Raw genomic sequence first — 24,407 nt, forward strand, 5'->3', positions numbered from 1 at the left:
TCTCTCAGGTAAAATTACTCGTTTGCCGAGGAAAAGCCATTGAAACGTTCAAATGCAACTTCACACCTCTTCAACCCTCAAGAGACCAAGATATTTTACTGACTGAAATGACCAAGTGGGTCATCTATGACCCCATTGTGCTCTGTACAGGGATCTTTATTATAAAAGGCTGTTGAGGGTCTATCACATGTTTTATAATGATCTAATGTAATAAGTATTAGGTAATAATACTTTTATTTCATGAAATAACCAAGCACAGATTTTAAGAACAACATTACACCGGTATTTAGACAGTCCTTGCCAGTTTCCACTTGCAGAAATATTTCTCTTTTTTTTGCCACACTAAATGAAAAAAGTGCATTACAAAATTACTTTGAGTAAAAATATTTTGACTTAAGTTGATAAAGCATCCTGCTAACTTCAATAAGAATAATTAGCTGAGACTTGCCGAGTAGGGAATACCTAATATTGGTAAGGAAGTCATACTACTCAGAACACATTCAATCAACCTACATGTACATGTATGTTACTACCACATCTGTGTATAAAACAAAATCCACACAAACAATTTGTTAATATATGTATAATACGATATCGGCAAAATTCTTTAGATTTCCGAAATACCCGAAAATTGTAACCGTCAAAATGAGAGACCCAGTTATGAGAACAATTTCCAACAAAGCTACTGAAATTAGATTCAGCAATGCACTATTAGTAACACTTCAAGCACAATCTTCACAAACCACTTATCTGTGCCTATGCTTTGGGCACACTGGCTGGTTGCATGAAGCTCATGCATGTGACATGTTCCTGTCAGTGTTGCGTGGGCAAAACATTTGAATAAAATTTAAAAATTAATATGTAAAAACCAATGCTTCTCTTTGGGGTCATAAATGACCCCACAAGAGTTTGTGATGTATACGCCAAACTAACTGGTTGATCCCTACAAAAAACTGTGAAAGTGTGTAGGATGAGTAGACTGACAAACTCATGCAAGGAAAGAAAATTCGAATAAAAAATATATAGATGGCACATTAAATCATATGGCTGGGGTCGTAAGTGACCCCACTCGGTCACGGTTAATTGCGGTTAAATGTAATCGCCTTTGTTAGCGCTTCCTTCTACATATCCTTGACACCCTACTGGGCATCACTAGGCTAGGGCCCTCTCCAGAGCTGTCAATCAAAATGGCGGCACGCTTACAAGCCTAACGAGTGGTCGGAAAATGTAACAAAAGCACGATCTTCTGTCCTTTCAAAGCACCCAAACAAAATATTTTAGACGACAATGAGCAATGGTTCCACCTGATCGTATTACCGATAACAGGTAAATTTGCCAGCTAAGCATTTGACTAATAAGCTCTGTTAACCAACCTGTGAACGTTTTTGGCTGTTTTAACAGCTTTCTTTATTGACGAGATAAGTGAATCGCTGCCAAGTATATCTCACTATCTGAGGAACCGATCGTTAAAAAAGTTGCACCTATTGTTGTTGGGAATGTGGACTACAGCATGATATCAGGGGTTTAAGAGGAAATCGTTTGTTTGAAAGTTATCGTCTTTTGAAGTGAATAACCCATTGAAATATGGGGTAATTTAACATAAAAGATGATAAAATCAAAAGTTACTAGTTTAAGACTATTCCCTGGTACCACGCTGAAGTGCTTTCACCCAGCTTTATGAGGCCTTTTAAATCACTTGGATAGCTGTCTTGGTTATAGAGAAAATCCCAATTCCGAAAACGGCATTCCCCCCAAAATTGGCGCTATAGCGTCATCCGTTGGACACTGTACTTAATCCCCGTCTTTAATTGGCCTTTTGGGAAGTTTGTTTTAATTTTTTATAAAAAGTTATAAGCCCAGGGCTTTGTTTCTATGACTTTGGTCCTTTTACTATTAGTGGCCTTAACCATGTTTGGATACAAAGTCCCATGAAGTGGTAATATACTATGTGGTCTCCTAAGGGTCCTTTTTTAACTCTCAATTGACCAAGTGGGGTCATTTACGACCTCAGCCATATGATTTGATGTGCCATCTCTTAATTTTTTATTCGAATTTTTTACCTCACAGTTTTTTGTAGAGATCAACCGATTAGTGTGGCGTATACATCACAAAATCTTGTGGGGTCATTTATGACCCCAAAGAGAAGCATTGGTTTTTAAATATTAATTTTTAAATTTTATTCAAATATTTTGCCCACGCAACACTGACAGGAAAATGTCACATGCATGTGTTTCATGCAACCAGCCAGTGTGCCCAAAACATAGGCACAGATAAGTGGTTTGTGAAGATTGTGCTTGAAGTCTTACTAATAGTGCATCGCTGAATCTAATTTCAGTAGCTTTGTTGGAACTTGTTCTCATTACTGGGTCACTCATTTTGACGGTTACAATTTTTGGGTATTTTGGAAATCTAAAGAATTCTGTCGATATCATCTTATACATGTATTAACAAATTGTATGTGTGAATTTTGTTTTATACACAGATGTGGTAGTAACATACATGTAGGTTGATTGAATGTGTTCTGAGTAGTAAGACTTCCTTACCAGCATTAGGGTATTCCCTACTCAGCAAGTCAGCTAATTATTCTTATTGAAGTTAGCAGGATGCTATTTCAACATACGTCAAAATATTTTTACTCAAAGTTATTTTGTAATGTACTTTTTCATTTAGTGTGGCAAATAAAAAGAGAAATATTTCTGCAAGTGGAAACTGACAAGGTCTGTCTAAATACCGGTGTTATGTTGTTCTTAAAATATGTGTTTGGTTATTTCATGCAATAAAAATATTATTACCAAATACTTATTCCATTAGATCATTATAAAATCCTTGTCTTAAATCCTGGGAGTAGTATAGGTGTGATAAACCCTCAACAGCCTTTTATAATAAGGATCCCTGTACAGAGCACAATGGTGTCATAGATGACCCCACTTGGTCATGTCAGTCAGTAAAATAGCTTGGTCTCTTGAGGTTTAACCAATGAAGTCGCCTTCTATCATGAAGTAGTAATTCATATCCTATGTGGTGGTAATATACTATGGAGTATCTTAACATACGTCAGTTTTGCTTCCTGTTCTCCTCTTCTTTCCTCTTCCTCCTCACTTTTTCTATTATGTAAGCTTCTTTCTCTTGCCTTTTGGAGGCATATTAGAAACTAAGTTGAGCAAATTTTTAAACAAATTGTTGTACACGTTACACAGTCGACGTTTATTGTAAAGAAAAGGCCGTGCATCGTGAGCACGCCTTTTATACACCAGGCGTGGGGTGACGCACGTGCTACGCATTACCGGTGCGCTCTCGACTTTGTTCGTTAGTTGTGAGGGCGTGCGCCTTACTCAATACGCCAAGGGCACTTGCTCCTTCATTGCTTGCGACGTGCGTCTTGCACAACGCGCGTCTCTCTCTAGCTAACTCCGTGCGAGGGGAGCAAGTTACTCTGGCGGCCTCGCTGTTCGCAGGCTATTCGTAGAATCTTTTGGACATGTCCAACATCCTCCGTACGTGCTTACGGGCTGTCTGCGAACTCGAAATTGCGTAAGAGGGACTTGCGTGGGACGTGAGATTCTGCGCAAAATTTGAACGCAAACAGTCCGTAAGAGCCCATGCGGCCGGTTGTGACCGAGGCTGATGTCCTAGGACTTCCATTCCTAGCAATGCATGCCCTCGGACTTGCATTCCCAGGACTTGCGTTACTAGGAAGTGCACTCCTGCCACACCGGGTACAAATGCTTATTTTATACCTTAGACCTCTAACTGTAACTATCTCATACACAGTTGGTCTAAATGGCGGGAATTAAAATCACAACATGAAGGCATTGTTTGTATTTAAAGTCACTTGCATTATAATAACCCTTGTAATATTCTGGGTCAGATGAACCAAAAAATCTTATTGACTTTCAATTTCCAAACTGCCACACAAGAGAAATGTCGTCTTACCCTGTCTTCCTGCACGCCGCCAGCATTATCGCTTCGAATGACGTAGATGAAGGCAGATACACTGTTTTGGTCAATGAAATCACTCAGTATCCGGTCTATGATTTTGCTCTGCCCTATTCCAGGCGTGTCGACGATGTACACTCCATTCTGAAAACAAACGCAAACGATAGGGTAGGATTCAAAGATAAAAGGCGGTAATATGATGGCTGTGGAAGTCGTAGCGGTTGTGTTCACGGCAGTTGGGGTCAGAGGTCAAGGCTATGGTGGCCATGCTGGTTGGGGTCAGAGGTCAAGGATATGGTGGTCAAAGCGGTTGGGGTGAGAAGTTAACACTATGGTGGGCATGGCAGTTGAGGTCAGAAGTCATACGCATGGTGGTCATGTTGGTTGGGGTCAGAGGTTAAGGTTATGGTGGTCATGGCAGTCGAGGTCAGAAGTCAAGGCTATGGTGGTCATGGCGGTTTGGGTCAGAGGTCAAAGATGTTGGTCATGGCAGTTGAGGTCAGAGGTCAAGGATATGGTGGTCATGGCGTTTGGGATCAGAGGTCAAGGCTATGGTTGTCATGACGGTTTGGGTCAGAGATCAAAGCTATGGTGGTCATGGCAGTTGAGGTCAGAGGTCAAGGATATGGTGATAATGGCAGTTGGTGTTACAGGGTAGGGCTATGGTGGTCATGGCAGTTGAGGTCAGAGGTCATACCTATGGTGGTCATGGTGGTTGGGGTCAGAGGTTAAGGTTATGGTAGTCATGGCAGTTGAGGTCAGAGGACAAAGATATGGTGGTCCTGGCGTTTGGGATCAGAGGTCAAAGCTATGGTAGTCATAGCAGTTGGCGTCAAGGGTCAAGGCAATGGTGGTCATAGCAGTTGGGGTCAGAGGTCAAGGCTATGGTGGTCATGGGAGATGAGGAAGGGGTCAATGCTATATTGGTTGTGGCTTTTGGGGTCAGAGGTCAAGGCTATGTTGGTTTTGGCTTTTGGGATCAGAGGTCAAGGCTATCGTGGTCACGGCAGTTGGGGTCAAAGGTCAAGGCTTTGATTGTTGGGGTCAGAGGTGAAGGCTACGATGGTTGTGGATTTTGGGGTCAGAGGTGAAGGCTATGGTGGTCATGGGAGTTGAGGTCAGAGGTCAATGCTATGGTGGTCATGGGAGTTGTGGTCAGAGGTCAAGGCTATGGTGGTCATGGGAGTTGTGGTCAGAGGTGAAGGCTATGGGGGTCATGGCAGTAGGGGTCATAGGTCATATCTTTGGTGGTCATGGCAGTTGGGATCAGAGGTCAGGGCTATGGCGATCAAGGCTTTTGGGATCAGAGGTAACAGCTATTGTGGTCATGGCGGTTGGGATCAGAGGTCAGGGCTATGGTGGTCATGGCGGTTGGGATCAGAGGTCAAGGCTATGGTGGTCATGGCAGTTGGCTTCAGAGGTCAAGGCTATGGTGGTCATGGTGGTTGGGATCAGAGGTCAAGGCTATGGTGGTCATGGCAGTTGGGGTCAGAGGTCAAAGCTATGGTGGTTGTTGCTTTTGGGGTCAGAGGTCAAGGCTATGGTGGTCGTGGGAGTTGAGGTCAGAGGTGAAGGCTATCATGGTCATGGCAGTTGGGGTCAAAGGTCAAAGCTATGGTGGTCATGGTGTTTGGGGTCAGAGGTCAAGGCTATGGTGGTTGTGGCTTTTGGGGTCAGAGGTCTAAGTTATGTTGGGCATGGCAGTTAAGGTCAGAGGTCATATCTATGGTGGTCATGGTGGTTGGGGTCAGAGGTTAAGGTTATGGTAGTCATGGCAGTTGAGGTCAGAGGACAAAGATATGGTGGTCCTGGCGTTGGGGGTCAGAGGTCAAAGCTATGGTAGTCATAGCAGTTGGGGTCAAGGGTCAAGGCAATGGTGGTTATAGCAGTTGGGGTCAGAGGTCAATGCTATGGTGGTTGTGGATTTTGGGGTCAGAGGTCAAGGCTATGGTGGTCGTGGGAGTTGAGGTCAGAGGTCAAGGCTATATTGGTTGTGGCTTTTGGGGTCAGAGGTCAAGGCTATGTTGGTTGTGGCTTTTGGGGTCAGAGGTCAAGGCTATCGTGGTCACGGCAGTCGGGGTCAAAGGTCAAGGCTATGGTGGTTGGAGTCAGAAGAGAAGGCTACGGTGGTTGTGGCTTTTGGGGTAAGAGGTGAAGGCTATGGTGGTCATAGGAGTTGTGGTCAGAGGTCAAGGTTATGGTGGTCAGGGGAGTTGTGGTCAGAGGTTAAGGCTATGGTTGTCATGGGAGTTGTGGTCAGAGGTCAAGGCTATGGTGGTCATGGCAGTAGGGGTCAGAGGTCATATCTTTGGTGTTCATGGTGGTTGGGGTCAAAGGTTAAGGTTATGGTAGTCATGGCAGTTGAGGTCAGATGTCAAGGCTTGGTTGTCATGGCGGTTAGGGTTAGAGGTCAAAGCTATGGTAGTCATAGCAGTTGGGGTCAAGGGTCAAGGCTATGGTGGTCATAGCAGTTGGGGTCAGAGGTAAAGGCTATGGTCGTTGTGGCTTTTGGGGTTAGAGGTCAAGGCTATGGTGGTCGTGGGAGTTGAGGTCAGAGGTCAAGACTATGGTGGTTGTGGCTTTTGGGGTCAGAGGTAAAGGCTATGGTGGTTGAGGCTTTTGGGGTCAGAGGTCAAAGCTATGGTGGCCATGGCAGTTGGGGTCAAAGGTCAAGGCTATGGTTGTCATGGTGTTTGGGGTCAGAGGTCAAGGCTATGGTGGTTGTGGCTTTTGGGGTTAGAGGTCTAGGTTATGTTGAGCATGGCAGTTGAGGTCAGAGGTCAAGGCTATGTTGGTTGTGGCTTTTGGGGTCAGAGGTCAAGGCTATGTTGGTTGTGGCTTTTGGGGTCAGAGGTCAAGGCTATTGTGGTCACGGCAGTCGATTTTAAAGGTCAAGGCTATGGTGGTTGGGGTCAGAGGAGAAGGCTACGTCGGTTGTGGCTTTTGGGGTCAGAGGTGAAGGCTATGGTGTTCATGGGAGTTGAGGTCAGAGGTCAAGGTTATGGTGGTCATGGGAGTTGTGGTCAGAGGTCAAGGCTATGGTGGTCATGGCAGTAGGGGTCAGAGGTCATATCTTTGGTGGTCATGGTGGTTGGGGTCAGAGGTTAAGGTTATGGTAGTCATGGCAGTTGAGGTCAGATGTCAAGGCTTGGTAGTCATGGCGGTTAGGGTTAGAGGTCAAAGCTATGGTAGTCATAGCAGTTGGGGTCAAGGGTCAAGGCTATGGTGTTCATAGCAGTTGGGGTCAGAGGTCAAGACTATGGTGGTTGTGGCTTTTGGGGTCAGAGGACAAAGATATGGTGGTCCTGGCGTTTGGGGTCAGAGGTCAAAGCTATGGTAGCCATGGCAGTTGGGGTCAGAGGTCAAGGCTATGGTGGTCATGGTGTTTGGGGTCAGAGGTCAAGGCTATGGTGGTTGTGGCTTTTGGGGTCAGAGGTCTAGGTTATGTTGAGCATGGCAGTTGAGGTCAGAGGTCATACCTATGGTGGTCATGTTGGTTGGGGTCAGAGGTTAAGGTTATGGTAGTCATGGCAGTTGAGGTCAGAGGACAAAGATATGGAGGTCCTGGCGTTTGGGGTCAGAGGTCAAAGCTATGGTAGTCATAGCAGTTGGGGTCAAGGGTCAAGGCAATGGTGGTTATAGCAGTTGGGGTCAGAGGTCAATGCTATGGTGGTCATGGGAGTTGAGGTCAGAGGTCAAGGCTATATTGGTTGTGGCTTTTGGGGTCAGAGGTCAAGGCTATGTTGGTTGTGGCTTTTGGGGTCAGAGGTCAAGGCTATCGTGGTCACGGCAGTCGGGGTCAAAGGTCAAGGCTATGGTGGTTGGAGTCAGAGGAGAAGGCTACGGTGGTTGTGGCTTTTGGGGTCTGAGGTGAAGGCTATGGTGGTCATGGGAGTTGAGGTCAGAGGTCAAGGCTATGGTGGTCATAGGAGTTAGGGCCAGAGGTCAAGGTTATGGTGGTCATGGGAGTTGTGGTCAGAGGTCAAGGCTATGGTTGTCATGGGAGTTGTGGTCAGAGGTCAAGGCTATGGTGGTCATGGGAGTTGTGGTCAGAGGTCAAGGCTATGGTGGTCATGGCAGTAGGGGTCAGAGGTCATATCTTTGGTGGTCATGGTGGTTGGGGTCAAAGGTTAAGGTTATGGTAGTCATGGCAGTTGAGGTCAGATGTCAAGGCTTGGTTGTCATGGCGGTTAGGGTTAGAGGTCAAAGCTATGGTAGTCATAGCAGTTGGGGTCAATGGTCAAGGCTATGGTGGTCATAGCAGTTGGGGTCAGAGGTAAAGGCTATGGTGGTTGTGGCTTTTGGGGTTAGAGGTCAAGGCTATGGTGGTCGTGGGAGTTGAGGTCAGAGGTCAAGACTATGGTGGTTGTGGCTTTTGGGGTCAGAGGTAAAGGCTATGGTGGTTGAGGATTTTGGGGTCAGAGGTCAAAGCTATGGTGGCCATGGCAGTTGGGGTCAGAGGTCAAGGCTATGGTGGTCATGGTGTTTGGGGTCAGAGGTCAAGGCTATGGTGGTTGTGGCTTTTGGGGTCAGAGGTCTAGGTTATGTTGAGCATGGTAGTTGAGGTCAGAGGTCAAGGCTATGTTGGTTGTGGCTTTTGGGGTCAGAGGTCAAGGCTATGTTGGTTGTGGCTTTTGGGGTCAGAGGTCAAGGCTATCGTGGTCACGGCAGTCGATGTCAAAGGTCAAGGCTATGGTGGTTGGGGTCAGAGGAGAAGGCTACGGTGGTTGTGGCTTTTGGGGTCAGAGGTGAAGGCTATGGTGTTCATGGGAGTTGAGGTCAGAGGTCAAGGCTATGGTGGTCATGGGAGTTGTGGTCAGAGGTCAAGGTTATGGTGGTCATGGGAGTTGTGGTCAGAGGTCAAGGCTATGGTGGTCATGGCAGTAGGGGTCAGAGGTCATATCTTTGGTGGTCATGGTGGTTGGGGTCAGAGGTTAAGGTTATGGTAGTCATGGCAGTTGAGGTCAGATGTCAAGGCTTGGTAGTCATGGCGGTTAGGGTTAGAGGTCAAAGCTATGGTAGTCATAGCAGTTGGGGTCAAGGGTCAAGGCTATGGTGGTCATAGCAGTTGGGGTCAGAGGTCAAGGTTATGGTGGTCATGGGAGTTGTGGTCAGAGGTCAAGGCTATGGTTGTCATGGGAGTTGTGGTCAGAGGTCAAGGCTATGGTGGTCATGGGAGTTGTGGTCAGAGGTCAAGGCTATGGTGGTCATGGCAGTAGGGGTCAGAGGTCATATCTTTGGTGGTCATGGTGGTTGGGGTCAAAGGTTAAGGTTATGGTAGTCATGGCAGTTGAGGTCAGATGTCAAGGCTTTGTTGTCATGGCGGTTAGGGTTAGAGGTCAAAGCTATGGTAGTCATAGCAGTTGGGGTCAAGGGTCAAGGCTATGGTGGTCATAGCAGTTGGGGTCAGAGGTAAAGGCTATGGTGGTTGTGGCTTTTGGGGTTAGAGGTCAAGGCTATGGTGGTCGTGGGAGTTGAGGTCAGAGGTCAAGACTATGGTGGTTGTGGCTTTTGGGGTCAGAGGTAAAGGCTATGGTGGTTGAGGATTTTGGGGTTAGAGGTCAAAGCTATGGTGGCCATGGCAGTTGGGGTCAGAGGTCAAGGCTATGGTGGTCATGGTGTTTGGGGTCAGAGGTCAAGGCTATGGTGGTTGTGGCTTTTGGGGTCAGAGGTCTAGGTTATGATGAGCATGACAGTTGAGGTCAGAGGTCAAGGCTATGTTGGTTGTGGCTTTTGGGGTCAGAGGTCAAGGCTATGTTGGTTGTGGCTTTTGGGGTCAGAGGTCAAGGCTATCGTGGTCACGGCAGTCGATGTCAAAGGTCAAGGCTATGGTGGTTGGGGTCAGAGGAGAAGGCTACGGTGGTTGTGGCTTTTGGGGTCAGAGGTGAAGGCTATGGTGTTCATGGGAGTTGAGGTCAGAGGTCAAGGCTATGGTGGTCATGGGAGTTGTGGTCAGAGGTCAAGGTTATGGTGGTCATGGGAGTTGTGGTCAGAGGTCAAGGCTATGGTGGTCATGGCAGTAGGGGTCAGAGGTCATATCTTTGGTGGTCATGGTGGTTGGGGTCAGAGGTTAAGGTTATGGTAGTCATGGCAGTTGAGATCAGATGTCAAGGCTTGGTAGTCATGGCGGTTAGGGTTAGAGGTCAAAGCTATGGTAGTCATAGCAGTTGGGGTCAAGGGTCAAGGCTATGGTGGTCATAGCAGTTGGGGTCAGAGGTCAAGACTATGGTGGTTGTGGCTTTTGGGGTCAGAGGACAAAGATATGGTGGTCCTGGCGTTTGGGGTCAGAGGTCAAAGCTATGGTGGCCATGGCAGTTGGGGTCAGAGGTCAAAGCTATGGTGGTCATGGTGTTTGGGGTCAGAGGTCAAGGCTATGGTGGTTGTGGCTTTTGGAGTCAGAGGTCTAGGTTATGTTGAGCATGGCAGTTGAGGTCAGAGGTCATACCTATGGTGGTCATGTTGGTTGGGGTCAGAGGTTAAGGTTATGGTAGTCATGGCAGTTGAGGTCAGAGGACAAAGATATGGAGGTCCTGGCGTTTGGGGTCAGAGGTCAAAGCTATGGTAGTCATAGCAGTTGGGGTCAAGGGTCAAGGCAATGGTGGTCATAGCAGTTGGGGTCAGAGGTCAAGGCTATATTGGTTGTGGCTTTTGGGTTTAGAGGTGAAGGCTACGGTGGTTGTGGCTTTTGGGGTCAGAGGTGGAGGCTATGGTGGTCATGAGAGTTGTGGTCAGAGGTCAAGGCTATGGTGGTCATGGGAGTTGTGTTCAGAGATCAAGGCTATGGTGGTCATGGGAGTTGTCGTCAGAGGTGAAGGCTATGGTGGTCATGGCAGTAGGGGTCAGAGGTCATACCTTTGGTGGTCATGGTGGTTGGGGTCAGAGATTAAGTTTATGGTAGTCATGGCAGTTGAGGTCAGAGGACAAAGATATGGTGGTCCTGGCGTTTGGGGTCAGAGGTCAAAGCTATGGTAGTCATAGCAGTTGGGGTCAAGGGTCGAGGCAATGGTGGTCATAGCAGTTGGGGTCAGAGGTCAAGGCTATGGTGGTTGTGGCTTTTGGGGTCAGAGGTCAAGGCTATGGTGGTCATGGGAGTTGAGGTCAGAGGTCAAGGCTATGGTGGTCATGAGAGTTGTGGTCAGAAGTCAAGGCTATGGTGGTTGGGGTCAGAGGTGAAGGCTACGGTGGTTGTGGCTTTTGGGGTCAGAGGTGAAGGCTATGGTGGTCATGAGAGTTGTGGTCAGAGGTCAAGGCTATGGTGGTCATGGGAGTTGTGGTCAGAGGTTAAGGCTATGGTGGTCATGGGAGTTGTGGTCAGAGGTCAAGGCTATGGTGGTCATGGTGTTTGGGGTCAGAGGTCAAGGCTATGGTGGTTGTGGCTTTAGGAGTCAGAGGTCTAGGTTATGTTGAGCATGGCAGTTGAGGTCAGAGGTCATACCTATGGTGGTCATGTTGGTTGGGGTCAGAGGTTAAGGTTATGGTAGTCATGGCAGTTGAGGTCAGAGGACAAAGATATGGAGGTCCTGGCGTTTGGGGTCAGAGGTCAAAGCTATGGTAGTCATAGCAGTTGGGGTCAAGGGTCAAGGCAATGGTGGTCATAGCAGTTGGGGTCAGAGGTCAAGGCTATATTGGTTGTGGCTTTTGGGGTCAGAGGTGAAGGCTACGGTGGTTGTGGCTTTTGGGGTCAGAGGTGAAGGCTATGGTGGTCATGAGAGTTGTGGTCAGAGGTCAAGGCTATGGTGGTCATGGGAGTTGTGTTCAGAGATCAAGGCTATGGTGGTCATGGGAGTTGTGGTCAGAGGTCAAGGCTATGGTGGTCATGGCAGTAGGGGTCAGAGGTCATACCTTTGGTGGTCATGGTGGTTGGGGTCAGAGATTAAGGTTATGGTAGTCATGGCAGTTGAGGTCAGAGGACAAAGATATGGTGGTCCTGGCGTTTGGGGTCAGAGGTCAAAGCTATAGTAGTCATAGCAGTTGGGGTCAAGGGTCGAGGCAATGGTGGTCATAGCAGTTGGGGTCAGAGGTCAAGGCTATGGTGGTTGTGGCTTTTGGGGTCAGAGGTCAAGGCTATGGTGGTCATGGGAGTTGAGGTCAGAGGTCAAGGCTATGGTGGTCATGAGAGTTGTGGTCAGAGGTCAAGGCTATGGTGGTTGGGGTCAGAGGTGAAGGCTACGGTGGTTGTGGCTTTTGGGGTCAGAGGTGAAGGCTATGGTGGTCATGAGAGTTGTGGTCAGAGGTCAAGGCTATGGTGGTCATGGGAGTTGTGGTCAGAGGTCAAGGCTATGGTGGTCATGGGAGTTGTGGCCAGAGGTCAAGGCTATGGTGGTCATGGCAGTAGGGGTCAGAGGTCATACTTTTGGTGGTCATGGTGGTTGGGGTCAGAGATTAAGGTTATGGTAGTCATGGCAGTCGAGGTCAAAGGTCAAGGCTTGGTATTCATGGCGGTTAGGGTCAGAGGTCAAAGCTATGGTAGTCATAGCAGTTGGGGTCAAGGGTCAAGGCTATGGTGGTCATAGCAGTTGGGGTCAGAGGTAAAGGCTATGTTGGTTGTGGCTTTTGGGGTTAGAGGTCAAGGCTATGGTGGTCGTGGGAGTTGAGGTCAGAGGTCAAAACTATGGTGGTTGTGACTTTAGGGTCAGAGGTCAAGGCTATGGTGTTTGAGGCTTTTGGGGTCAGAGGTCAAAGCTATGGTGGCCATGGCAGTTGGGGTCAGAGGTCAAGGCTATGGTGGTCATGGGAATTGAGGTCAGAGGTGAAGGCTATGGTGGCCATGGCAGTTGAGGTCTGACGTTAAGGCTTTGGTAATTATGGCGGTTGGGGTCAGAGGTCAAGGCAATGGTAGTTGTGGCGGTTGGGGTCAGAGGTTAAGGTTATGGCAGTTTAGTCAAAGGTCAAAGCTAAGATGGTTGTAGCTTTTTGGGTCAGAGGTCAAGGCTATGGTGGTCATGGCAGTTGAGGTCAGAGGTTAAGTCTATGGTGGTCATGATGGTTTGGTCAGAGGTGAAAGCTATGGTGGTTGTAGCTTTTGGGGTCATTGTTCAAGGCTGTGGTGGTCATGGTGGTTTAGGTCAGAGGTCAGGTTATGGTGGTTGTTGCCTTTGGGTCATATGCCTAGTTAACAGTGGTCATGGCCATTGGGGTCAGAGTTCAAGGATGTGGCTGTCATAGCGGTTGAGGTCAGAGGTCAGGGTTATGGTGGTTGGGTCAGAGGTTAAAGCTATGGTTGTCCTGGAGGTTAGGGTCAGAGTCCAAGGCTATTGTGGTCCATAGTGGGAGGGTTACCAAATTTGGCACACGTGTGCTTTCCTCAAAGACGACTTTACAGATCGTTATTGTCATTACAGTTATGGTTATTTTTACGATGTAGGAGAAAATGCTGAAATGCCCAGAATTATTATTTTTTTCCTGCATAGAGGCCTCATGCTCTTATGTTCTCTGTCGTTAAGTAATGCCAAATTAACAACTATGTGCTGAATAGATTTAAAAAAAAAAAAAAAAAAAAAAAAAAAGGAAAGATGTTTAAGTAAAGTGTGTTCAAACCTTTAAGACATCCAATGGTAGAAATATGTCAACAGTATATGCTAACTGCTTGGATCTGTCCTCGGGGAAAAGGTATGGCTTAAGAGCGTCATGGATAGATACACCAGCGTCTTTTAATGGTATGACAGTTTCCATCTCGTCCTCTTTTTGAGCACTGGCGTTTACTTGGCGAATAGCAATGCGTTTTTCATTAGGCGGGGCGTATTTGATGCGTGTGAAGGTAGCCGTACAAGGGAGGTGATTTTCCGGAAGGACCTTGTGTTGAAGGAGCACATTCAACAAGGAACTTTTACCCGAGGATTCCTCACCTTAATTAAAAAGAGAAATGTTCTAACAAGACTATCAAAGAGGGCCTGTGTCTTTTAGGGAGATTGTTTGTATTTATACCACTTATCCAAAAAGCGATGTGAAATACGTGAAATACCACAGAAGCCCATGGAACAACATTTGTATTATGCCATGGATTAGATAGAGTTGTGTTAAACAGTTTCATGTGCTATGAGTTTTTGGTAAACAAAAACACTGTTTTTAAAATTTCCGTTACATTTTTCTATAGCTATTGATAGTGTACAATAATCTAACATAATGTTTGAAAGCACAAACATATTTTACATACCCAATAAAAGTATGGGACACTCCCCGCTGTCCAGTGTAGCTCGTCGCATCATTAACTCTTCTGTTGCCGACTGTCCCTTGAGCAGCGACTCGGCGCGAAGACGTTCAACTATGACGCCCTCGTGGTCCAAAAACGCCGTCTGATCTATGACGTCGCTGAAAATAGCTTGCAGATGGCTTCGTCCTTCGTCATTAATATATTTGATGTGTGTGAACACTTGACTGCCCTAAGGCATGGAATAAAAATAAATAAATTAGTAATGCACATTTAAGAGGGTAACCCTTGTACGTAAAAATGAATTGTGAATGAATAAAAAAAATTATACCAACTTAAAATTAAGGTCTAACACATTTATGATCCGCTGTAAAAATAATTAAATTTGAAATGAACGCCAAATAACCTTGCCAAACATTCATGAAAATGTGTGTTTTAGGGGAGTTCTTTAATACTTTTTTTTCATTTCCATAGCTGTAGTAAGGTGACAACTGTGGTGTTTTGTAATTGGGTACAGAAGGTGCTAATTAAAAAAACGAAAGGGAATAAGTGGAGAATCATTGTTTGTGATCAATATTTTGATTGCTTTATTCTTACATGTAGTGTTGATTGAAGAAGAATCTCACAATGATTTGAGGTTAAAAGATGATCATTTTTATATGAGCCCCTACCTAAGACAAGCTTATTATTTATGGTTGAATATACGGTGAGATATATTTAAAAATCAGCTTGTGTTGATATCTACTCTAACTTATGTGGAAATTTTCAGTCTATATGGTAGCCACGTTTATTAATAATTAATGATACTGACTCTACATCAACTCAATAATATTTAAATTACGATCCATGTCATGCATCACAACGACCAAACAACAATGGTGAGTCAATGACCAAAATACGACGTTGAGCCAATGTCAAATTATTAGGGCGTTTTGACGTGGCTGGATCAACATTGTAGTGATTTGATGTTGAATTTAGGTTGATCAATTGCCCAACCTGTTTTCAACGTTGATCCAATGCCACTATGCCTGTTGGGATTTGCCATAAGGAAGGAATACAATCGAAAATTATGTCGAATAGAAAAAATCATACATGTGTAATATATATGCTGAAACAAGTTGCGGCCTTGGGCCTTCTTTGATTTTTCATGCATTTTACATTTTTCATTTTTCAAGATGGCAAATGAATGAAAGATGGCTGCCATTTTCCTTACTTTTAGTGAAAAAATAATAATAATACCTAAATTTGATTTTTTTTTATTAACCAAAATTTAAAAATATTTTACATGTTTTGATGGATTTGAATTAGTTGGTCTATATTTTAAATTTATATGGGTTAATTTATCTTAAAATATTACATTTAAACAAAGATGGCTCTAATCAAAGATGGTCACCACATAAAATTGGCTTTATGTTTTGATATGTCAACAAGCCTTTCTTAGTATAAATCCCAGGCAACTTAATGAAATATTCATTGCACAGGTTATGGTATGAAATGTATGACTGAACAATTTAAATTGTTTTGAGACTTTGTTCAGGGTTGAAAAATCCAAAGTGGCCTCCAATATCTGGATTCAAAACGTACATTTGTTTTTATTTGCATGTTCCGTGTTCAAATTCAAAACATTTATTTGTTGTTTAAATTAACTGTATTGCAATGTCCTTTTGCAACTTAGACACTTTATTATGCCAGAGAGTGGATATTTTTACTTCATTTATTATGATTCAAAGTTGGCCATTGATAAAATATGAACTGCATTCTACCCGTGTGGACAATATCACATGTTATAAGCCTTACTTAAATGCACATTTCTGTGCTTTATTGTTCAAGTTATGGGTTTAAATATATGACTGAATAATTTAAATTGTTTTACAACTTTATTTAGAATTGAAAAATCCAAAATGACCGTCAATTTCTGGACTCAAGACATACATCATTTTGATTTGCATGTTGAAAAGCATCAAATTGAATTATGGGCAAATCATAAATGCTTAAATTTTGATAAACTGCATTGTCCATAATATCCAAGATAGCCACCAACAAAAATTAATTTAAGATAACCATAGATGAAAACACACTGTTGAGTCGTAACTTTATACATGCATGTATATATGCCTGTACTGAACAGGATTGAGTGAATCTAAATTGCTTTGGTTAATAGATGTTTTCTTGAACAGAAAATCGATGCATAACACACGAAGGACAGCTATTTTTTTCAGCAACAACCATTTAGGTTAGTAAAATGACAGTTTTCAATATTGCATACAAAATGCATTCCCCAAAAGCCCTAACTATAGTGACATTATTTACAAGTTAAGGACCCATAGTTTGTTATATATATATATGTTGATTTTTCATATGTTAGCACTTCCATTGTTGCATTTTAAATGCACTTGGGTTACTGGCTGGTACATTATGTGCTGATAGTTCAATCGTGACGGAAAAGCCAGGATCTCAGTCAAAAAAAGGACTTAGCAGTGATGAGACTATCCTAACCTCTAGCAAGCAAAATGTGATTATCTTTAATTTTTCAGAAAAAGGAATGGATAGCATGCAACTAAAGCTTTGTTCTACATGTATATCTAGCCGGTAAGCAATCATTATCATAAAATGAGACCAGCAAAGAAGTTGCAAGAAAATATCCTATGTCTGGATCTCTAAGATAATCTTTTGTCTCTTTAGAGAACAGTGCTGGATAATAATACATTCAGGGAATTTATGAAGTGGTGCTGCAGATTGATGAACTTTGATAGTGAATGATGTATGGCACATGTAAGGGACGATGAAGGAGTTCAAGCACAACGTGACAAATGATGTTTCTGATACAATGTATCTGCAGGTTATTCTCGCACTTCACGGATGGGTACTGTGCAACATGTTCCATGATTTTTATAAACCCAACATTTTTCTGTTGGAATATTCTTTTCAGAGAGAGGACAAATATCTGGAGACCCAAACACTGGAGAAAAGTAGATGAAAACAAACTTTATCAATAAACTAATTGTCAAATAGATCACCACCAAAATGTAATCACTTTTATACAGCCTAAAATAACCTATCCTGAACACTTCATTAAAGTCTATCCTGAATTTTTCATAAGGCTGTTAACAATCAGAGAAACAACAACAAATGGACAAACGAAGGTGAAAATGTGACCTTCTCGGTAGCAGTAATAAATTAAAGCACGCATACAAAACTGAACCCCAGTCCTGCCGAAAAACTGTGGGACAGCCGGACATGTCCGTCATAAATTGAAAATGTCTGACGTGAAACATCAGCATGTCAGTCACTAAGTCCGAACTATCAAATGGCAGAGCTTCTAAAATACTAAGTCCTGGCCCAGTTGCCAATGCTTTTTGCCACTGCACGAATTGCTCCAGTGCGAAAAAGTAAAATATAAAATGATACTAGTATTGCCCTAACAAGCATTTTCTAGCCTCCTTGTGAAATTCTGGGATTAAGGACAACTTTTTTATTAATTTTTTTATTTACTTTCAAAAGCAAATTCATAGTTTACTGGAACTTACTTTATGGTTTTGAACTAAAGTAGAATATCTACGCTTGGACTCTAAATCAGATTCTCCCAAACACCACAATCCTTTGGTAAAAAAAATGACACTGATATGTATTCCCCATACTACTACACGTTTGGCTTACCACTGCTGAACCAGTTCAGGCCAGTTCAGAAGCCACACAATTGAAGGGTGCGCACATGTCGATAGAGCAGACACAGTGACGCCGATATCTGTCTTCCCCAGTGCAGAACAGGCACTTGGAGTTGACGTAACTTACATGTATAACAAAGCAGTTATATTTTTGGTTTCTGCTCAAGTACTCGCTGATTAAAACAATGTAACTCATTATTATTATTTTTTTAAAAGTAAATAGTGGATTTTTAAAGTCAACGTGAGATGATCTTAATAGATCTTCAAAATTTTTCTTAATCCAACATGCATGATTGACCATTGTGTTGTTGTGCATAATTTTATTATATTTTAAATTCTCAAATAGATATAGTGATTGAAATTTGAGGTTATTATTGATAATAACAATCATATAAGTAAACCAACGTCCGAGCACCATTACACGGCCTTCTCTTGTACAGTGTACTTTAAAAAAAAAAATAGACAAGGATTTTAAAACATTAAAAAAAAAAATAATTTAAAAAATAGTAGATATGCATTCTGAATTTTTTACTACCAGTATTTTGTGTGTGGAAATGGAAAAAATAATGTATGTATTACATATATATCCAGTACAATTATTTTTGTAAATTTTTCAGGAAGTACACTTATTCTACCAAAACAATTATTGTGAAACTGAAAGTTTTCAGTAGACATTTTCAAATTGGTTGATTAATTTTTGAAATCTCAAACTCTTACATGTAATTCTAAATATAACAAGATTCGAAAAAGCAAGGTCCCGTTTTACTAGTATTGTTGTAATAGAGGTAAATGTCCAGTCTGTTGGAATTTTTTTTTTTCGGGCCAGTGAATTTTAAGTCAGACAAGTGATTGTAATCAATTGTTGATCCGAATGGTCAGAGAGCTGAAAAGCTTATGTCAAACACTGTGACATGCTGAAAAATGAGGCCACTATTTTACAGTGTACCTGATGCGGGCTCTATTTTGTGCTGCTGTTGCTATCGGACTTGTCTTTATAATTAAACCATGAAAAATGATATATTTTTCAAAGGTCTGTCATGATCAAAAATTATCTGATATCGAGTTATTTTATGTCAGACAGGTGTCCAGAGTTTTTCGGGAACACTGAAACTCCTGCCTACATGTGCGTATATGGATCAGAGACCTGAACACAGGGCAAGAGGCACACTCTCTTAAAACAGATGTTTTCACACTACCTTTGGCATCAACAGGCAAGCCAGAGTAATCATTAAAAAAGTTTCAAAGAGGCATTTCTCTGCAAAAGAAGACTAAGGTGACTTGGGCATATGAAGAAGATGAATATTACATAGTAAAGTCCCAAAACAGCTGTCATCTGTGCTATTTGACCAATTGGTTCAGGGTAACAATCTCAGAGGATGGCCACGGTTGAGACTTAAGGACTCAAACTTGCAAAAGCAGCCTGGTTAATTCCACACATTGACATAAAGCCAAAGGAGTAAACATAAGAGCAAAGTAAAATAAATCTAATTCACTCCCTCATAGAAAGGCTAAAAAGTCAACAAATCGCTAAAGCAAAATTAATAGTCTTTTAAGCAAAATGTTTAAGAAAAACTAACATGAACCCTGTAACACCTTCCTTGCTTGCAGATTCTAAAATAGGAATTGCTTATAAAACATGGAAAAGATGAGCCATGAAGGAAGCCGAAGACTATGAATACCATATTGACACATTAATTGCTGCTTAGGACTCTTAACTTGAGTTGACTATATTGAATATTGTAGACACCAAACTGGTTTTTAAAAAAACTTCTAAATAAGGGCTTAATTGTTTAAAATGATATTTTCAAAAAAATACTTACCCAGCAGGCACACAACGTTGATTCAACGTTGAATCAACATTGAAGTTATGTTGAGACGTTGATAAACGTTGAATCAACGTTGATTCAATGACCATAATTCAACATTGGCATTTCAACGTTGATTCAACGTTGATTCAGTGAGAACAAATTCAATGTTGGCATTTCAACGTTGATTCAACTTTGATTCAACAACAACAAATTCAACGTTGACATTTCAACATTGATTAAACGTTGATTCAACGACAACAAATTCAACAATGGCATATCAACATTGATTCAACTTTGATTGAACGACAACAAACTCAATGTTGGCATTTCAACATTGATTCAACTTTGATTCAACGACAACAAATTCAATGTTGACATTTCAACATTGATTCAACTTTGATTCAATGACAACAAATTCAACATTGGCATATCAACATTGATTCAACTTTGAAGTAAGATTAAGTTCATAAACCAACATTATTTTAACCTAATTCAACTTGCATTTTTGAATGTTGATGGTTGAGTTAATTTTTCACCTTGATTCAACATTGATTCAATTATTCTTCCCAACATTGATTTTCTGGTCAGGTTTTAACATTGATTCAACTTTGTTATTTCAAGTTAATTAACATAATGACTATTCAGGAGGTAACTTATAATTAATTAAATATGTTGATTCAACATGGATTCAGTTTTTGCGTTTCATCTTGAGACAGTACATACATGCCGACCGCCACGACAGACAGCTATTTGAAGCCTACAGACAAATCTGTGTCTGTACAAAAAAAAAAAAAAAAAAAAAGATATATATATATATATATATATATATATATATATATATATATACTGCCATCAAGCCAATATTTGGTGATGTCATTTATCTTATTTTTTATTTATTTTATTATTCTAATTATTTCATTTTTGTCTATTTTTTTATTGACAAGTGAGCTGAATGCATTGAACTAACGTCACTTGATCACTTTTGATTTATCTCTCTCTTTCTCACTTTTCTTCTAAGCCCCCTCATCAGTGCACTATTTGTTAAATTGGACTTGACATTTGAATGAACTGTTAACTTTTTAGAGCTACGTACTCGTTCCGCTACTTTAAAATTCCGCTTTTTATGATAAGCCGGTCAAGTACCCGGATGTAGCGTTTTTTAGAGTTATGGATATGAAAAAGCACAGGCGTATCAAACTGATGCAATTCGTTGATTGATTTGATTCGTGATGCGATATAATTCGAAGGCATCAACACTGGAGACGAGGATTAACTCTAGTGCAAAACTGCGAGCCAACTTTCTTTGAGAAAATGGAGGAAAAACGTGAAATTACGAAATTCTAACAGTACAGAAGTCCGGAAAAATACGGGCCACACTGGCTAGACAGTTTTTAACTCTTTGCTGACGGAAAAGGTTTGATCGTTTCAGAACCAACGGACGAAATGAATAATGAACAAAGACAGAAAATTAAAAAATACATGTCAGAAGAGACGCGCGCTGATGTTGCATTCATCGGGATATGTGTACAAAATATTTTCACGACTCTCCAAAACATACTGCGGGTGTGAAACATGGATACACATAGACTGTTAACGCTTTAAATGAAAGTGTAACTCCAGAAACTCTGAGTATGTTAAAAACCAAAGTCATCTGACAAACCAACTCAGTCTAAACACCACAAGTTCAGACATGGAAAAACGAAGTAGAAACCACCCCGACTGAGAAAACATGGAACGTGCAACAAGTCTGCAAAACTGAAACTAATATTCATGTATATGACAGTTATGAACATGATAATCCAGGAGTGCCTATACATTTGGTGTGGTGTAACCAATGCAATATACACTGAGACATGGTGGAAATAGAGATAGGCGGCATTCATCTCAGTGTACTAGCTGTATTACCAGATTCAGGCGCATATTGTAATATCATTGATGAAAGTACATGGGGAATGCTGCAATCCAAGAAAAAAAATGCGTCTCAGGCTCTTGTGGAGGACCACAAAACAAACAGTATTATTCAGACACGTCTGAGAAACCTTTAATGTGAAGGGAGCATTTGAATGTGACTTAAAGGCAGGCAAAGGAAGAGACCATGTGGAATTTTTAGTAGTGAATGGGACATGGGGTTTGATATGAGTTGATTAGATTTGAGAATTTTCAATGTGCTTAGAATAATTATAGTTGGAGTTCATATGTTATTCTGCAAATGTTTGAAAAGACAATTTAAAGACTGAACTGTCAATTAGCATATATTTGAAAGGACAGTTTCTCTTTAACAAAGGAAGGGATGTTGTGTTTTTACCTGACATTTAAATGAGCTGTTGTTAATTTGGTAGATGTACTTGTTGCATTGTTTTAAAATTCCTTTTATTATTATTAGCTTGTCAGGGAGCCTGATGTATCATGTCTTAGTGAAATGGATATGAAAAAAGCACAAGTGTTCCAAATTGGTTCAACTCATTGAGTGATTTAATTCATGATGTAATTTTCTTCAAAAGCATCAACAATATACTGGGGTTTGTTTTTGTGCACATGTAATTGTCTTTTTATTGTACATCTATATCTATGGGGTGTACATAATTTTTTTCAGAGTTTGCATGTATGTAGACAGCATGCAAGTTGAATTGAAACAGTTACTGCATGGTTATTTATAATTTTGTTATAATGAACTCTCCGTTATCTAAAAAACAATGTTTTTTCATTCATTATTCAAGATTTATTTATTACAGAACTATAGTGATTATGATTATTAATGATATGTTTGAATTATAATTTACTTTAAAAATGACAACGTATAGTATTATTTAGGTTAAGGTGTGCAAAAATATCTCCCCCCCCCCCATGTACATGCATAATCAATTACAATTTTTGTGTTAGTTCAGATGCGATGAGCAGCTTTGTTTTGTAAAAAAAAGTGTTGTATCTTACTTTTTTATTTATTATCGCTATGTTATAAACTATGTATATTTTAACTACTTAAATTAGCAGCATTTTTCCTTTAATGCAGTGACAAAATAAAGACATTGAAAATGCTATTTGTCTCAACTTTTATTTAATGTTAAATCAACAGTTAATCAATGCTAAATCAACATATAATTGATGCTAAATCAACATATAATCAACGTTAATTGATATTTCTAATGTTGAAACAACGTTGAACTATCAATCATGATTCAACGTTGACTTTTCAACGTTGACACAAACTTCCATTTTCAAATATAAATTCAACGTTGCTTTAACGTTGTGAATCAACGTTGATTCAACGTTGAATCAATGTTGTGTGCCTGCTGGGTAATGTAATGCTAAATGTCCCAGCACCATTAATTGAAATTCATTTGCAGTGGCATCCCATCTTGACTTTATAATATTTTAATCCATATTAATTGATTTTGATCATGTCTTACTTGTAAAAGGAGACTGGAATTCAGTCAAATTAATTAAATGTATGAATTTTTAGAATTATCATTTGATTTTGATTATTTTAACTTTTTATTTATATAAATGACTTATGTTAAAAATTCACAGTTACTAGTACAATGTAGTATGGTTGCCATCTAGGATTTTGCAGTCATATTTGAACCATTCAAAATATTTTAAATAGAGAAATATTCAAAATCAAACCAAAATAGAAAAAAGGAGTCTGTAATATAAACAGTTTTATAAAAAACATGTATATTAGAATGCTTTTCTTATTTATTTTTAATGAAGCTAGATTATTTTCTCATTATGTACAGGTAAAATGGGTAAAAAAATCTGCAGAAGGGATGTCAGCTTTGCTCAATTCTCTAGCCTTCCAAAAATCTGCACTGTATTTAACAACACTGTGGATGAATTCTTGCATGAAAATCATGAAAGACATCAATTTGAAATCTAGAAAGACATAAAGCTTTCATTCATAATCAACTCACTATAAAGTGGAATTATTTCTCATTGAAAGCCATCAGTTATCTATGGCAATCGAGTAAAATATGATGAATTTAAGAAAATGTGAATGGTCAAAGCAGCAAGAAAGGCCTAGATGTTAAAGGGTACATTAAAATATATGTGATAATGGTTTTAAATAATGTTTCTATAATTTCTCTGTATACATTATCAGTAGTGGATCCGAAAAATTAGCATATTCAATGAACATAATGGCAGCTGTCTTGCATATTGCAATGTTAAAATCTGAGAATGTTGCTTTGCAGTAATTCAAATAAAAATTATTTAATGATAAGTTCAAAAGAAAAAAAAAATATTTAGTAATGAGTTCAAAAGGTACAGAAATTTGCATTTTATTAAGGCTTGCAACATGTGGTATTGTCCATACAGGTAGCCTGCATTTCATTTTCATCAATGACCATTTTGGAATCATGATAAATGAAACCAAAATAACCACTTTTTGGCAAATTTAAGCCTCTAAGTAGCAAAAGGACAGTTCAATAAAGATAAATTTATCAAAAGATATATGTTTGTATTTTGCTTACCATTCAAATTGATGCTTTTCAACATGCAAATCAAAATGTTGTATGTCTTGAATCCAGAAATGGGCCGTCAATTTGAATTTGTCAACCCTGAACAAAGTCTCAAAACAATTTAAATTATTCAGTCATACGTTTCATAACATAACTTGTGCAATAAATCCTACATTAAGTAGTCATCTTTAGTGACACTAGTTAGAATTTAACAAACATAATGTAAACATATATAATTGTATATCCATATACAGATTTGACATTTAATATGGAATCTTTTTTTCGAAATAATTTTTTATCAGTTTTTTTCCTATTTTGCTGACTGATAAATGAAAATAAGGATTAATATCGTGTTTTAATAACTTTAAATTATCTTTTTGATGTAATTGTGACA

General features: G+C 40.8%; 1 protein-coding gene across 4 annotated transcripts in view; it reads right to left on the minus strand.

Moving 5' to 3' along the window:
• Positions 1-24,407, minus strand: part of LOC106176808 (uncharacterized) — a 92,408-nt gene that overhangs the window by 39,439 nt on the left and 28,562 nt on the right. For all 4 annotated transcript variants that reach the window (XM_087012055.1, XM_087012053.1, XM_087012054.1 and 1 more), the window contains 3 exons: positions 14,090-14,315; positions 13,474-13,781; positions 3,934-4,080 (listed from right to left, as the gene is read on the minus strand). In XM_087012055.1, coding sequence (XP_086868181.1) covers positions 3,934-4,080; positions 13,474-13,781; positions 14,090-14,315 — 681 coding nt within the window. The remainder of the gene's footprint in view (positions 1-3,933; positions 4,081-13,473; positions 13,782-14,089; positions 14,316-24,407) is intronic.

The sequence above is a fragment of the Lingula anatina genome, chromosome 4 (assembly GCF_051362555.1).
Source record: "Lingula anatina isolate TDL-2025a chromosome 4, LinAna3.0, whole genome shotgun sequence".
NCBI classification, from domain to species: Eukaryota; Metazoa; Brachiopoda; class Lingulata; order Lingulida; family Lingulidae; genus Lingula; species Lingula anatina.